This window comes from Giraffa tippelskirchi, chromosome 8, assembly GCF_054371585.1.
Source record: "Giraffa tippelskirchi isolate mGirTip1 chromosome 8, T2T-mGirTip1v1.2.pri, whole genome shotgun sequence".
NCBI classification, from domain to species: domain Eukaryota; kingdom Metazoa; phylum Chordata; class Mammalia; order Artiodactyla; family Giraffidae; genus Giraffa; species Giraffa tippelskirchi.
The window spans coordinates 10,093,821-10,110,338 of record NC_137282.1 but is presented as its reverse complement, the minus strand read 5'-3'; the positions used below and the strand labels follow the sequence as shown (position 1 = coordinate 10,110,338).

Genomic DNA, 16,518 nt, shown 5'->3' with positions numbered 1-16,518 from the left:
AAATAAATGCAAGTGACAAGCATTTAGCTTGACACTCAAGAAGAAAAAGGACTCAAATTTTAAAAATTAGAAATGAAAGAGAATATATTACAACTAATAACATAGATAGAAACCAAAGAATCATAAAAGACTATTATAAAAAAAATATGCATAAACAATTTGGAAAACATGAGAGGATCATTTCCTAGGAACATAGAGCCACTTATGGCTGAACTATAAAGAAATATAAAATTGGAACAAACTGATTACTAGTAAGGAAATTGAATCAGGAATCAAAAACCTTCCAACAACCAAAAGCCCAGGACCACTGATTTCCCTGGTGGGGTATACCAAGCATTCAGAGAAGAATGCATACAAATCCTTCTTGAACTCTTCCCAAAAATCTAAAAGGAGGGAACATTTTCAATCAACATTTCCTGGGGCCTTGATTTCAAAGCAGACAAGGATAACGTGAAAAGAGAAATATTACAGTCCAGTATTCCTAATGAAATTGGATGGAAAAATCCACAACAGAATATTAGCAAACCAAATTAAACAGCATATTAAAATGATCATATACCATGATAAAATGGGATTTATTTGAAAGGACTGATGTTGAAGCTGAAACTCCAATATTTTGGCCATCTAATGCGAAGAGCTGACTCATTTGAAAAGACCTGATGCTGGAAAGATTGAAGGCAGAAGGAGAAGGGGACAACAGAGGATGAGATGGTTGGATGGCGTCACTGACTCGATGGACATGAGTTTGGGTAAACTCCGGGAGTTGGTGATGGACAGGGAGGTCTGGCGTGCTGCGGTCCACAGGGTCACAAAGAGTTGGACACGACTGAGTGACTGAACTGAACTGAACTGAATTCCAGGGAGACAAGAATGAGTCAATATTTGTGACTCAATCAATGTGTTACACCCCATTTACAAAAGGATAAAAATACTGTGATCATCTCAATAGATTTCTTCCTCAGTGCCTCAGCCGTAAAGAATCCACCTGCAATGCAGGAGACATGGGTTGGATCCCTGGGTTGGGAAGATCTCCTGGAGGAGGGCATGACAACCCACTCCAGTATTTTAGCTGGTAAAATTCCGTGGACAGAGGAGGCTGGCAGGCTACAGTCCAGGGGATCACAAAAAGTCGGACACAGTTGAAGCAACTGAGCATGACACAGCACTCAATAGATTTAGAAAAAGCATTTGAAAAAAATTCAGCATCTATTTATGATAAATACTCTTAACAGAGTAGGTTTGGAGGAACATACTTCAAATATGGTTATGTTTGACCAACCACAGTTAACATCCTACTCAACAGTGCAGGAACTTCCCTGGCAGTCCAGTGGTTAAGACTCCAAGCTTGCAATGCAAAAGACATGGATTTGATCCCTGGTCGGGGAACTAGGATCCCATATGCCACACAATGTGCCTGAAAAACCAAAATTACACAAAACAAAATAAATAGACAATCAGTGTAAAGATGAATGATTTACCTCTAACACTTGGAGATGAAACAAGCCTGCCCTGTCTTGCCACTTTTACTCAAAACAGTATTGAAAATCTGAGCCAGAGCAGTTGGGCAGGAGTAAGAGATAAAAGTCATCTAAATCAGAAAGAAAGACTAAAACTGTCACTATTTGCAGATAACATAATTTTGCACATAGAAAACCCTAGGACTCTGCCAAAAACTGTTAGAAATAATAAATAAATTTAGTGACATTACAGGATATAAAATTAATATATAAAATACCTTGTGTTTATATACTGTAATAACACACTATCAGGAGGAGGAATTAAGAAAACAATTTCATTTATAATATCAAAAACAGTAAACTACCTAGGAGCAAATTTAGAAACCATGAAGGTAGAAGATCTGTGCTGAGAAATATAAGACATTGATGAAATGAATTAAAGAATACACAAGGAAATGGAAAGATATTTCATGCTCACGGATTGGAAGAGTTAGTTTTTAAAATATGTTATCCAAATCAATGTAGAGATTCAATATAATCCCTACCCAAATTCCAATGACAATTTTCACAAGCAATCCTAAATTTGAATGCATCAAAAGACTCTGAATAGCCACAGCAAACTTGAGAAAGAAGAACAAAGTTGGAGACATTATTTACCTGATTCCAGGGCTAAGACAGACAAGATACAAATGAGCCGTGAACATTTGTGTGTTTAGTATATGAGAGTATTCAAAGAATTATGGAGATTTGCCTCAGGGATATATACCAGTTTGAAGGATCTCCCAATAGGCAAATCTGGGACAATTTGAAAATCACATGTAACGTTTTAATGGATTATAACCCATTCAGTGTCATAGTGTAATATGAGTCCATATTCATATAAATTTATGAATTAAAATAAATTTAGAAATGAGATGCTTGACTCTTTGCAACACCATGGACTGTAGCCTGCCAGGTTCCTCTGTCCATGAAAATCTCCAGGCAAGATTACTGCAGGGGGTTGCCATTTCCTTCTCCAGGGATATTTACATAAAACTTCTCTACAAATAATTAAATGATGGGGAAAGAAAGAAGTGTTAGAGTGAAGACTGGCAGAAACACCTCAATCGACAGATCAAAGTGACTGTTACCAGAAAGATAACAAGTTGAGAGCATGTGCTGTCTGTTAATATGGAGTGGAGCAGATAGACTCAGCAACACTTCTGTGATGGAGGTTGCCAAAATGTGTAACCTCAGTCTAATTATGGGGAAACATTTAATAAACCTAAATTCAGGCACATTTTCCAAAATATTCAGCCTGTGATTATAAAACCTTTCAAAGTCATGAAATTCAGTAAAATATGTAGACAATTAAGCTAAGAAGATTGAAGGGTTCCTTTTGCTATAAAATGCAGATACTGTGATGAAGGGGAAATTTGAACCTGATAAGAGGATTAGATGTGAACAAGGTATCATTGTTTCCTGCTATTGAAGGTCTGTTTTAAGATAATTCCTTTCTATGTAAGAGTTATACATTAAAATGCTTAGAGTGATCAGGGTATCCCATTGGCAACTTACACAACTGATTCAGGAAACAAAATTTGCTCTTCCTATTTTCCTATGATCTAATATGAGATTGTTGCAAATTTAAACAAAACCCATCAAACTGTACACTTAGAAATATATAAATATCAAAATAAGAATCTATGGTTTACACATTCTATATATACTCAGTGTTGAGACATTTTAATTAATTTTGTTATGAAGTACAAATAATTCTTACTTTTAATGAACACAATTAACCTTCATTTGTTCCTTCAGTTTTCCATATTATTCTTAATATGTTTCATTTTCTTAATAATTATAGTGCTTCTTATAATAATGATTATAATCTCAATGGTGTTGTCAATAATAATGGAAGCAATAAATAGTAAGACATACTTAAATAGAGCTTTTTTTTGTGCCCATCACTGGTTTTTTGTTTTGTTTTATTTTAATATGTTCTCAATCATGCAACCTTAATACCCTCTACTTATTAGATGGCTGCTGTGTTGCATTATAGCAGAAATGAACTTATTCTTATTTTACTCTCAATTTACTAATTGTATTAAAAATAAGGCACTCTCTACATCTTGGTCATTTTCTAGGTAGTACATAATTTATAGCATTTTATTGAAATGTTACCTTGATACTGATTTTATTCCTTTTATCTGAGAAATATAATTTAATTTTAGACGTTCCCAGGGTGTGAAGTCCTTTAGCAGTTGCAGCATGGATGAATTTAAACATATAGCTTCACAGCCTGAATTTGAATGTCTTCAGAATCAAACAATTCCAAAAGTGGTTCCACAAGGAAGAGATGCATCCTGTGGCAATGGAATTTTGGAACCACCAGAGCAATGTGACTGTGGTCATGTAGAGGTTAGTGAGAAACATTGACAGCTTATCTAAAGATTTTTCTGTGTGTGTGTTCATCATATAGGCTATGAATGTAGATGTGATGTAAATGGAAGGACTTTTTCTTTTTAATATTGTACCATTTTATCAGATGACTAAGATGGGGAACTTTAGGGTATGTGATAACTGACTTATCCTGAATTTGAATAATTTAAGTATGGGGTAAGTGCAACATGGTTAAAGAAGTATTTTCCTTATTATGTAAACATTACCAACCTTTCTGTATCAGAATCATCAGTTCCAATAGTAGTATAACTACCACGTGACTGAACTGAATCACTGAGTTATTAAATGCTTGCTGTTGTTCACCTCTTCATCACCTAGTTTCAGTTCTTGCATCAAGAGAGCCTCATTTATTTTAACCTGGTTTCACAGAATAGAATCAACCACAATCCTTCCATTGTTATTGCTATATTTAGCCTTTTGCTATTTTTTGTTTTTCATTTGTACTTGATAAAATACCCTGTCATTGAATACAGCTGTTGCCTCCACGATTCATATACTCATGTGTGCTGACATTTTTTAATGTTTCATATTTGCTTGATGGGATGTAAATGTTAACTCTCAGGAGAAAAAAATCCGTATAACCTGATTGCTTTGTAGTTTTTAAGTGAATGATTCAAATCTTTGTATTTTTTTTACTAATTTTGTTTGCCTGAACTCTCGGCACTTAAGAATTATATTAATACGTCCAAATATACAGTTGGATTTGCCTAATTCTCAATATCTTACTTAATTTGTTTTATATATTTTGAAACTCTTTTATATGGTTTAACTTTATTTACAGTTGTACTTACCTAGAAATTTAATATTTTACCTTCAAATCCTGAATGTCTTTATTTCTAATATTGATTTTTGTTTTAATGTCTATTCTATCTGACATATATCTATATATACCTAATATATGTATATATCTGTATATATATATCATGTCTATATGCACACACTAGTTTGCTTAAATTAGCATTGTCCTGATATTTCTCTAACCAAAGTCCACAGTTTATTCACATTTTCTTTCTTTTTACCTGATGGCCTTTTCCTATCCCAGGATCTTTTCCAGGATAGCTCATTAACATTTAGTTGTTTTATGCTTCTCTAGATTGCATATTTTTTTATAATTTTAGTTGTCTTGGAATTTTTACATTTTCTATATTCATTTTGCGGAGAAGGCAATGGCACCCCACTCCAGTGTTCTTGCCTGGAAAATCCCAGGGACGGGGGAGCCTGGTGGACTGCCATCTATGGGGTCGCACAGAGTCGAACACGACTGAAGCGTCTTAGCAGCAGCAGCAGCATATTCATTTTGACACATTTATTCTTGGTTGAATTTTTGTTCATTACTTTGTTTTGCTTGTTTGTTTTCCTTTCTTCCACTGTTTCTTTTATTCATTTAGTGTATGTGTACTGTTTATTTTCCTTTAGTGATTATCACTGTATTTTTACCATGGTTGTTTAAGGTTTAACCTTATCTGGGCCACCTTCTTCCCAGATCACAATGTTTCCACCCAATTAACTTTCTTGTGAAAGATTCTTATAAAATATTTCATTTCTTTGCATTAATAAGTACTGTGAAGACTTTATTCAGAAAATAGTTGCCTTATTTTATCTACCTTTTTTTAGCAGTAGTTTTACATGTCAAAGTTTCCTTCAGAAATAATTTCCCTTATGATTATTTAAAGTATATTTTAGTACAGTAAAGTACTTTGTAAACTAAACTCTGCCCATATTTATTTAGTAATAAATATTTATATAACTCTATTATGTCATTATGATATGTAATACACATGAAACATATACAATAAATATAGATGAAGAGTGTAATGATACTTAACAAGCATGTGAATACTTTGCACTAAAGTCAAAGCAAACCTTGCCTGTACCAAAGGAGTTCTTTGTGTGTCTGCTCTCAATAATATGTCTCATTTTTCCAACCATTAGTGATCTAGTAGTTTAGGTAAAGGAGTAGGTGAGCTGTTTCTGTTTCTTATGGGTGAATAGCTTCCTGTTTGTGGAATTTCCCAGTGTGAGAGGCCAGCTTTTTTATAGTGGAGTTTTGCTGGGGTTTTCTCACTCAGTTGAATCGGATCATTTCATGGAAATGTTGTAATCATACCTTTTTTTCGCTGAACCATGAAATAACATTCATTAGTTCCCAATTCCTGGAGGCAGTGAATATCAAAGGAAGTTCAGGGCCATTGGATGAAATCAATTGTGTAAGTGATCAGAGATACCTGTGGTTTCAAGGGGTCCTAATCAGATATACTGCCCAATAGCTGGGCTATTTTTCCCCTTCCATCCTGGACTGCTTTCAACAATTCTTACAGCTGACCTCCAGCTACCCCCATTGAAACTTAACTGCTTGTTTTGTAAGTCAGTATAGTTGCATTATTTCAATTGTAGAATCTGTCTTTAGTCATATATGCTTAAATGGACTGCAATGCAAAGTAATCAATTTTCTCCATTTCAAGCCATTATAAGTGTTGTGATTTTGTCTTGGCTATTGTAAATAGTGCTGCAATGAACATTGGGGTACACATGTCTTTTTGAATTATGGTTTTCTCAGAATATATGCCCAACAATGGGATTGCGGGGTCATATGATAGTTTTATTACTAGTTTTTTAAGGAACCTGTATAGTGCATAATGTTCTCCATCGTGGTTGTATCAATTTACATTCCCACCAACAGTGCAAGAGGGTTCCTTTTTCTCCACATCCTTTCCAGCTTTGTAGATTTTTTTTTGATGATGTCCATTCTGAGTGGTGTGAGGTTGACACCTCACTGTAGTTTTCACTTGGGTTTCTCTAATAATGAGCTATGTTGAGCATCATTTCATGTGCTTGTCGGTCATCTATGTCTCTTTGAGAAATGCCTGTTTGGGTCTTCTGCCTATTTTTTATTGGATTGTTTGTTTTTCTGATACGGACATGCACGAGCTGCTTCCCTAGATATCTATCAACATATGAATGACAAAATAGTTGTGGTATATATATATATATATATATATATATATGTATGTATATATGATAGAATATTACTTAGCCATAAAAAGGAATGAATTTGAGTCCGTTGGGCTCAGGTACATGAACCTAGAGCCTGTTATACACAGTAAAGTAAGTAAGAAAAAGAAAAACAAGTATTGTGTATTAATGTGTGTGTATATATATATATATATATATACATACATATACGAGATAGAAAAGATATTGTACAGTCCTGTCTGACTCTTTGTGACCCCATGGCTGTAGTTCACCAGGCTCCTCAGTCCATGGAATTCTCCAGTCAAGAATACTGGAGTGGGTTGCCATTCCCTTCTCCAGGAAATCTTCCTGACCCAGGGCTCGAACCCAGGTCTCCCACATTGCAAGCAGATTTATTACCATCTGAGCCACCAGGAAGCCGTATATATATAGGGAATAGAAAATTGTATATGGAATAGAAAATTATATATGTGGAATAGAAAAATGGTACTGATGAAACTACTTTCGGGGTAGGAATAGAGACACACATGTAGAAAATGGACTTGTGGACGAAGTGAGGGAAGAAGAGGATATGCAAACTGAGACAGTAGCATTAACATATATATACTTTGTTGTTGTGCAGTTGCTCTGTTGTGTCTGACTCTTTGTGACCCTGTGGACTGCGGCATGCCAGGCTTCCCTGTCCTTCACCATCTCTTGGAGCTTGCTAAAACTCATGTCTATCTAGTCAGTGATGCCATCCAAACATCTCATCCTCTGTCGTCCCCTTTTCCTCCTGCATTCAATCTTTCCCAGCATCAGGGTCTTTTCCATGGAGTCAATTCTTCACATCAGGTGGCCAAAGTGTTGGAGTTTCATCTTGAGCATCAGTCCTTCCAATGAATATTCAGGACTGATTTCCTTTAGAATGTACTGGCTTGATCTCCTTGCAGTCCAAGGGACTCTCAAGAGTCTTCTCCAACACCACAGTTCAAAAGCATCAATTCTTCTGCATTCAGCTTTCTTTATGGTCCAACTGTCATATCCATACACAACTACTGGAAAAACCATAGCTTTGACTATGCGAACCTTTGTTGGCAAAGCAATGTCTCTGCTTTTTAATATGCTATCTAGGTTTGTCATAGCTTTTCTTCCAAGGAGCAAGCATTTTTTTTTTCTCTCTGCTAACATCACTTTCTGCCATAAGGGTGGTGTCATCTGCATATATGAGGTTATTGATATTTCTCCAGGCAATCTTGATTCCAGCTTGTGCTTCATCCATCCAGCGTTTCTCATGATGTACTCTGCATATATGTTAAATAAGCAGAGTGACAATATACAGGCTTGACATACTCCTTTCCTGATTTGGAACTAGTCTATCTTTCCATGTCCAGTTCTATCTGTTGTTTCTTGACCTGCATACAGATTTCTCAGTAGGTAGGTAAGGTGGTCTGCTGTTCCCATCTCTTGAAGAATTTTCCACAGTTTGTTTTGATCCACACAGTCAAAGACTGGCATAGTCAATGACACAGAAGTAAATTTTTTCTGGGACTCTCTTGCTTTTTCGATGATCCAATGGATGTTGGCAATTTGATCTCTGGTTCCTCTGCCTTTTCTAAATTCAGCTTGTATAGCTGGAAGTTCTCAGTTCATGTACTGTTGGAGCCTAGATTGGAGGATTTTGAACATTACCTTGCTAGCATGTGAAATGAATGTAACTGTGCAGTAGTTTGAAGATTCTTTGGCATTGCCCTTCTTTGGGATGTGTTAAATAGCTGATGGAAAGTAACTGTATAACACAGGGAGCTCAGCCCAGTTCTCTGTGATGACCTAGATGGGTGGGATTGGGGGGAGGATGGTGGGAGGAGCAGAGGGAGACTTGAGAGGCAGTGGTATATGTATGCTTATGGGTGATGCACATTGTTGTATGGCAGAAACAGAAAAAAAAATCGTAAAGAAGTTATCCTCCAATTAACAATAAATTTAAAAATAATTTCAATCATATAAAAAAGCGTTACAACTTTGTCAGAATACCTACACATTAAAAAATATTCCACATTTTAGAAAAATTGGTATAATCCTAAAATAACACATCATTGTGGGGAGGACATTAAAGTTGTTCTCTAAGTCTTGCCTAATGAAATTGGTTAACTTTTTAGAAGGGAATTTTTTACTGCCAGTAATAATACTATAGTATATTGCAAGTAGTATAATGCAAGACTCTATCTGTGACTTTCTCTAGCCAGACAGTACTTTTTTCTTGTTTCAAGATTTTACAACCTTGAAACATTTTAGGAATATAGGCAGTTCTTATTTTGTCACCAACATACATCACATCTGAGAACTGAGAACAAATTTATCAAATGATAAAGGCTAACAGAAGAACAAAACTACATAAAAGGCATAAAAACAAATTAATAGCCAGGTTAGTTAACTGTTTAATAAACTCAAGCATATGCATTTGCAGAACATTTTATTGGATACAGAGTTCTTTGTAGTTGTTTGTGCATGATGTGGATCATAGAACGTCCACGGACTGCCACAGCTAATTGCATAGAACTGAGTACTCTTGACTTTTGAGGTGGCACCATTGTCTGACTAGATGTGTAAATAGCATCCATTTAGTAGTACCTGATTAGTATGATTCATGACCACTGTACAGATAAGTTGCTGTGTCATATCTGGAGGTGTATATTGCAGTCAATATCAAACAATACCCTTGAGAAGAGACTGGGGCAAATATGCTGCATTTGCAAGGACGAACCATGTCCACTTCCCAGGGCTGTATATTCTGGATTTCCTTTTGTCACTTGAATGTAGTTGGTTGAAAAGACACATTTACCTGTCTTCTTTGTTCCCCAGTGCAGGGAACACAAGGTCTTTTTGGGGGGTCTAGTCTTGGATTATAAGTGGATTGCAAGGGTCTCAGAGCACACAGATGTGTTCTAAATGGTGACCAATATCTGAACTTGCAAGCTGATTTTGATCTTTTGGGTCTAATGAGTACTGAGAAAAGAGTTTACTAAAATTTCCACTATCACACACCAGGTTCCTGCAGTCTATAACTGCGCATAATGTCTGGAACCGCCATTGCTATTGGAGCCACTGCCTTATTTAGCTTACTATCAGTTCAGTTCAGTTCATTTCAGTCACTCAATCGTGTCCTACTCTTTGCATCACACGGACTGCAGGACACCAGGCTACCCTGTCCATCACCAACTCCCGGAGCCTACTCAAACTCATCTCCATCGAGTCAGTGATTCCATCCAACCATCTCAACTTCTTTCCCCCTCTTCTCCTCCCACCTTCAGTCTTTCCCAGAATCAGGGTCTTTTCAAATGAGTCAGTTCTTCACATCAGGTGGCCAAAGTATTGGAGTTTCAGCTTTAGCATCAGCCCTTCCAATGAATATTCAGGACTGATTTCCTTTAGGATGTACTGGATGGATCTCCTTGCTATCCTAGGGACTCTCAAGAGTCTTCTCCAACACCATATTTCAAAAGCATCAATTCTTCAGTACTCAGCTTACTTTATAATCCAACTCTCACATCCATACATGACTACTGGAAAAACCATCCCTTTGACTAGATGGACCTTTGTTGGCAAAGTAATGTCTCTGCTTTCTAATATGCTGTCTAGGTTTGTCATAGCTTTTCTTCGAAGGAGCAAGCATTTTTTTTAATCCCATGGCTGCAGTCACCATCTGCAGTGATTTTGGAGCCCCCCAAAATAAAGCCTGTCACTGTTTCCATTGTTTCCCCATCTATTTGCCATGAAGTGATGGGACCAGATGCCATGATCTTAGTTTTCTGAATGTAAAATTCTAAGCTGACTTTTTCACTCTCCTCTTTCACCTTCATCAAGAGGCTCTTTAGTTCTTTCTTGCTTTCTGCCATAAGTGTGGTGTCATCTGCTTATCTGAGGTTATTGGTATTTCTCCCAGCAATCTTGATTCCAGCTTGTGCTTCACCCAGTCCAGCATTTCTCATGATGTACTCTGCATATAAGATAAATAAGCAGGGTGACGATATACAGCCTTGACATACTCCTTTCTCGATTTGGAACCAGTCCGTTGTTCCATGTCATGTTCTATCTGTTGCTTCTTGACCTGCATAGAGATTTCTCAGGAGGCAGATAAGGTGGTCTGGTATTCCTATCTCCTTCAGAATTTTTCAGTTTATTGTGATGCACACAGTCAAAGGCTTTGGCATAGTCAATAAAGCAGAAGTAGATGTTTTTCTGGAACTCTCTTGCTTTTTTGATGACTCAGCGGATGTTGGCAATTTGATCTTTGGTTTCGCTTCCTTTTCTAAAACCAGCTTGAACATCTGGAAGTTCATGGTTCATGTACTGCTGAAGCTTGGCTTGGAGAATTTTAACCATTACTTTGCTAGAGTGTGAGATGAGTGCAATATTGCGGTAGTTTGAGCATTCTTTGGCAGTGTCTTTCTTTGGGATTGGAATGAAAACTGACCTTTTCCAGTCCTGTGGCCACTGCTGTTTTCCAAATTTGCTGTCATATTGAGTGCAGCACTTTCACAGCATCATCTTTCGGGATTTGAAATAGCTCAACTGGAATTCCATCACCTCCAATAGCTTTGTTTGTAGAGAGGCTTCCTAAGGTCCACTCGACTTCACATTTAGAGATACCTGGCTCTAGGTGAGTGATCACACCATCGTTGTTATCTGGGTCATGAAGATCTTTTTTGTATAGTTATTCTGTGTATTCTTGCCACCTCTTCTTAATATCTTATGCTTCTGTTAGGTCCCTACCATTTCTGTCCTTTATTGAGCCCATCTTTCCATGAAATGTTCCCTTGGTATCTCTAATTTTCTTGAAGAGATCTCTAGTCTTTCCCATTCTGTTATTTTCCTCTATTGGTTTACAATGATCACTGAGGAAGGCTTTCTTATCTCTCTTTGCTATTGTTTGGAACTCTGCATTCAAATGGGTGTATCTTTCCTTTTCTCCTTTGCTTTTTGCTTCTCTTCTTTTCACAGCTATTTGTAACGCCTCTTCAGACAGCCATTTTGGTTTTTTGCATTTCTTTTTCTTGGGGATGGTCTTGCTCCCTGTCTCCTGTACAATGTCACAAACCTCCATCCATAGTTCTTCAGGCACTCTGTCTATCTGATCTAATCCCTCAAATTTATTTGTTACTTCCACTGTAAAATTGTAAGGAATTTGATTTAGGTCATACCTGAATGGCCTAGTGGTTTTCCCCACTTTCTTCAATTTCAGTCTGAATTTGGCAATAAGGAGTTCATGATCTGAGCCACAGTCAGCTCCCAGTCTTGTTTTTGCTGACTGTATAGAGCTTCTCCATCTTTTGCTGCAAAGAATATAATCAATCTGATTTTGGTATTGATCATCTGGTGATGTCCATGTATAGAGCCTTCTCTTGTGTTGTTGGAAGAGGGTGTTTGCGGCGACCAAAAAAGATGTCCTTTTCATTACAGAGTAATTGAATGCAAAAGTAGGAAGTCAAGAGATACCTGGAGTAACAGGCAAATTTGGCCTTGGAGTACAAAATGAAGCAGATCAAAGGCTGACAGAGTTTTGCCAAGAAATGAATATTATTTGAGCATTACCAAATCCAGGAAAATATTCTTTCCTGGAAACTTCCTGCTGTCAGAGGGTTGACCAAAAATTTCCTTCAGTTTTTAAGGAAAATAAAAGACACATTTATCAATTTCATCAAGAACTTTAATTTTTCTACCTTCTGCCATTTTTCAGGCAACTTCATAAATCCGTGTTCTCAAAACTTTTTATCTGTTTGAGCAAAGAACTCTTTCATATGCCTTATACAGTCTTCCAGGGAATTTAAAACTTTTCCTTTAAGAGCACTTTATAAGACTGAAATGAATGAAAATCTGAAGGTGCAGTGTTTGGTGAATACAGCAAACAAATCAAAATTTCCCTTTGCCTGATCATCAAACTAACGTGGTCTTATGGTATCCTGATGGAATATTACGACTTTTGTGTTGACTAATTCTTTTAATTGAGTGATGGTTTCAGTTGCTTTAATTAGGAACAGTACTTGTTGGAATAAATTGTTTGCTTTTTCAAAAAGAGCCCATAATAGTGTCCTCCCATCCAGGCCCACTATATCCACAACATCACCGGTTTTGGTTGAAGACTAGCCTTTGGTGTGGTTTGTGTTGGTTCATTTCGCTTGCCCCACAATCTCTTCCATTCCACATTATTGTACAGTATTCACTTTTCATCACCCATCACAATTTGTTTTAAAAACAAAAGTTTTCATTATCTTGAAGTGGAGAGGCTTCCCAGGTGGCACTACTGGCAAAGAACTCACCTGCCTATGCGGAAGACGTAAGAGAGATGGTGTCAGTCCCTGATTCGGGACAATCCCCTGGAGGAGGGAATGGCAACCTACTCCAGTATTCTTGCCCGGAGAATTCCATGAACAGAAGAGCCTAGTGGGCTATGGTCCATAGGGTCACAAAGAGTTGGACATGACTGAAGTGACTTAGGAGGTGCACATGACTAGAGAGTCCCACGTGGAAATAAGATCAAGAAAATTTTTTGTCGCTTAACTTATGTGGAGCCCTTACGTCAAAGCAATTCACACAACCAAGCTGGTGCAAATGATTTTCCATGCTTAATTTGGCTATTTTGAGTATGTCAGTGGTCTCCCTCATGGTATAACATTGATTGTTCTCAATTAATGACTTGATTTGATTGCGATCAGCTTCAACAGATGTGCCCGACCATGGAGCATCATCCACTAAGACATCTCTAGCACGAAACTTCTCAGACCACTTTTAACATGTTCAATCAGTCACAGCACTTTCTTCATACACTACACAAATCTTTTTTTTTTGGCCATTTCAGTTGCATTTTTAACCTTTCTTGAAATAATAAAGCATAATGTGCCATAAATGTTGCTTTTCTCCTTCCTCTTCAAGATTCAAATATTTACAGCAAAATTCACCAATTTTGATTTTTTTGAATGCACACTGATATGACATTTGCACAATACTATCTAATAAAGTTGTTTTGAATCAAATTGAAGACAACTAAGTGCTACTTGGGAGAAGGCAATGGCACCCCACTCCAGTACTCTTGCCTGGAGACTCCCATGGACAGAGGAGCCTGGTAGGCTGCAGTCCATGGGGTCGCGAAGAGTCGGACACGACTGAGCGACTTCCCTTTCACTTTTCACTTTCATGCATTGGAGAAGGAAATGGCAACCCACTCCAGTGTTCTTGCCTGGAGAATCCCAGGGACGGCGGAGCGTGGTGGGCTGCCGTCTATGGGGTCGCACAGAGTTGGACATGACTGAAGTGACTTAGCAGCAGCAGCAGCAAGTGCTACTTGAGCCATCGTATGGAAAAACTAAATGAACCTTTTGGCCAACCCAGTAAAATAGCCAGTGCTATTGAAAGATGCAGGCTTGACATATGAAAGACTTGACAACTTGGTTTCCATCAGTTATCCAATCCATCTTGACCCGTATATATGACTCTCATTTCATGTGGATGAAACCCTTTATCACTGTCTTGTTTATTGTTGGAAGAGGTAAGATCTGTGTATAGACTAGGTACCAAATGTTTTGGGTCATTGCCAACCCAAATGGTGTCATGTCAGATAGAATAGTCTAACAGTTGTATACAAGGCATCCAGGAATAATTTCTGCTCATAGCCCAAACCTTAAAGTACCATGGCTATTCTGTAGCCCAATAGTGAGAGATAATTTTTCCAGAAGGCAGATCAACAATTTCCTCATTAGATTCTCTCTGGCGTAATATTCATATCTACATGGACATATGACTCAGACTTGAACCATTGATTTTTCTGACCCTTGGCCTGCAAGGAATTTTGTTTAGCTTTTGCCAAGGTGTCCATTCTGGGTAGTTTCCTGGCCAGCTTCTGAGTAGGTTTTCAGAGATTATTCCTGGGAAGCAAGAGTAAATTCTGTTGTCTCTGATAGCCTGATTGACTATTTGGATGAATGCATTAATTTAACTTGGGTCACTATTTCTTCATCTGGGCACTCTTAAGTCTTCATCTAAAATCCAAGATGGAGTCATAGTAGGTCTAAGGGAAGAGGTAGCTTGGCCCACTGGATTTCAAGGGGATATATTGGAAAATGAGAATTCATCTTGGATAGGTCACTGTACTATTATAGCTGTGAAGGCTGTTAAAACAAACAAAATGAAAAGAAGACATCAGGCCCAAAATGGAGTCCTTTATACTAAGCCCCACGTCACCAAACTGAGAGATTTATCTTAACTACAATTTTGACTTCTCCAGAAATGAAATCTTAAGCCAGTAAATCAGGAATCACCTGGCCAGCACTGATTAGGTAATCCCCTGGATAGACTCCTGCTAGACCCTAAAGGAAAGTAACTTTGCGATAACCAGCCCACTTCTTTTCCAGTATAACTTCCTTGTTCCCATTCCCTTCTGCCTATTAAAAGTCTTTCATATGGTATAGCTCCTCGGAGCGTCTTTCTAACTTAAATTGGATGCTGCTCAACTTGAATCAATTTGTGCTCAAATAAACTCTTAAAAGATTTAATATGCCTCAGATTATCTTTTACCAAGACCTACTGCAGTAACCCTGAATAGGTCTTTACATTCTCTCCCTCCATGTCCGTGTCACTAGCCAATGTGTTCATCAACCAGTGGTGCTTAGAGCATGAGATTGATTCTTACATGGCTAAGTGACTTCAAAGCCTTCAAATCCAGCAAAACTTACATCAATCTGTAATATGCTAGCTGGATGAGCCTTTATGACTTTATCCAGCTTTTGCCTAGGTGTATCTCTAATTTCTTTCTTTTCCTATGCATTGTAAGAACACATCTCAGTAAATATTAAAGTGACTAAACTGGTCTCGGTCACCAGGGATTTTTCGATCGATATGGCCACCAGCAGAAGGGAAGATTTTATTTTCTTGATAGTACAGGTGAGTGAACAACAAGCACAGTAAACTTTCTTTAGTATTCCAAGACCACCACTCCCCATGGATGGAACCTATCAGGAGTCTCACCAACAGTGGTCGAAGACCATTTGCCCTCACTGTTACTGAAGACTTCAGGGAACCACGTCTGCTTCTGCTGACCATAGCTGGCCAGATGATCTATAGGACCCATCTGCCTTTATAGTCACAAAGGCATTGTGACCTTGCCCTTCCTTGTCTGCACAGAGACTCATGATGTGTCTCAGTGGTCTTCATTATATTTTTTTGTATTTTCTTTCTGACTTGCTGAGCTTTTGAATTTTAGGGATGCTATACCTAAGTAGATGTGGGGAAAATGTAGAACATTTACATTACCACAGACAGTTTTCCCTTACCTTGTCCAAATTAATGCCTTAAATATTTATTTTACACTTCTATTACTGTCACAACACATTAATTGTACTAGTAAATTGATAACCAAGTGTCAAAATGCTTTCCAAAATGATTATAATGCTGTATATTCCACCCATCTATAACAGTGGCAATTATTCTGAAACCTCACCCATTCTGTTATTGCCAGTTTTTTTTTATTTTAGTCATTTCTGTTTGTGTTGGTATCTCATTGCAGTTTTAGTTGCCATTTCTTGGATGACTAATTATATGGCACAGTGTTTCATGTGATTATTGGGCATTCATATGTCTCAATTTTTAAAGTATCTGTTCAAATATTTTGCAGAGT

At 37.5% G+C, this 16,518-nt stretch overlaps 1 protein-coding gene across 21 annotated transcripts in view; it reads left to right on the top strand.

Annotated features, from left to right (window-relative positions):
- Positions 1–16,518, top strand: part of LOC145518870 (A disintegrin and metallopeptidase domain 3-like) — a 112,514-nt gene that overhangs the window by 55,093 nt on the left and 40,903 nt on the right. For all 21 annotated transcript variants that reach the window (XR_014063394.1, XR_014063393.1, XR_014063391.1 and 18 more), the window contains one exon: positions 3,671–3,857. Coding sequence is in view for 11 of the 21 variants with exons in the window: in XM_081523990.1 (XP_081380116.1) it covers positions 3,671–3,857 (187 nt within the window). In the remaining 10 variants the exon portion in view is untranslated. The remainder of the gene's footprint in view (positions 1–3,670; positions 3,858–16,518) is intronic.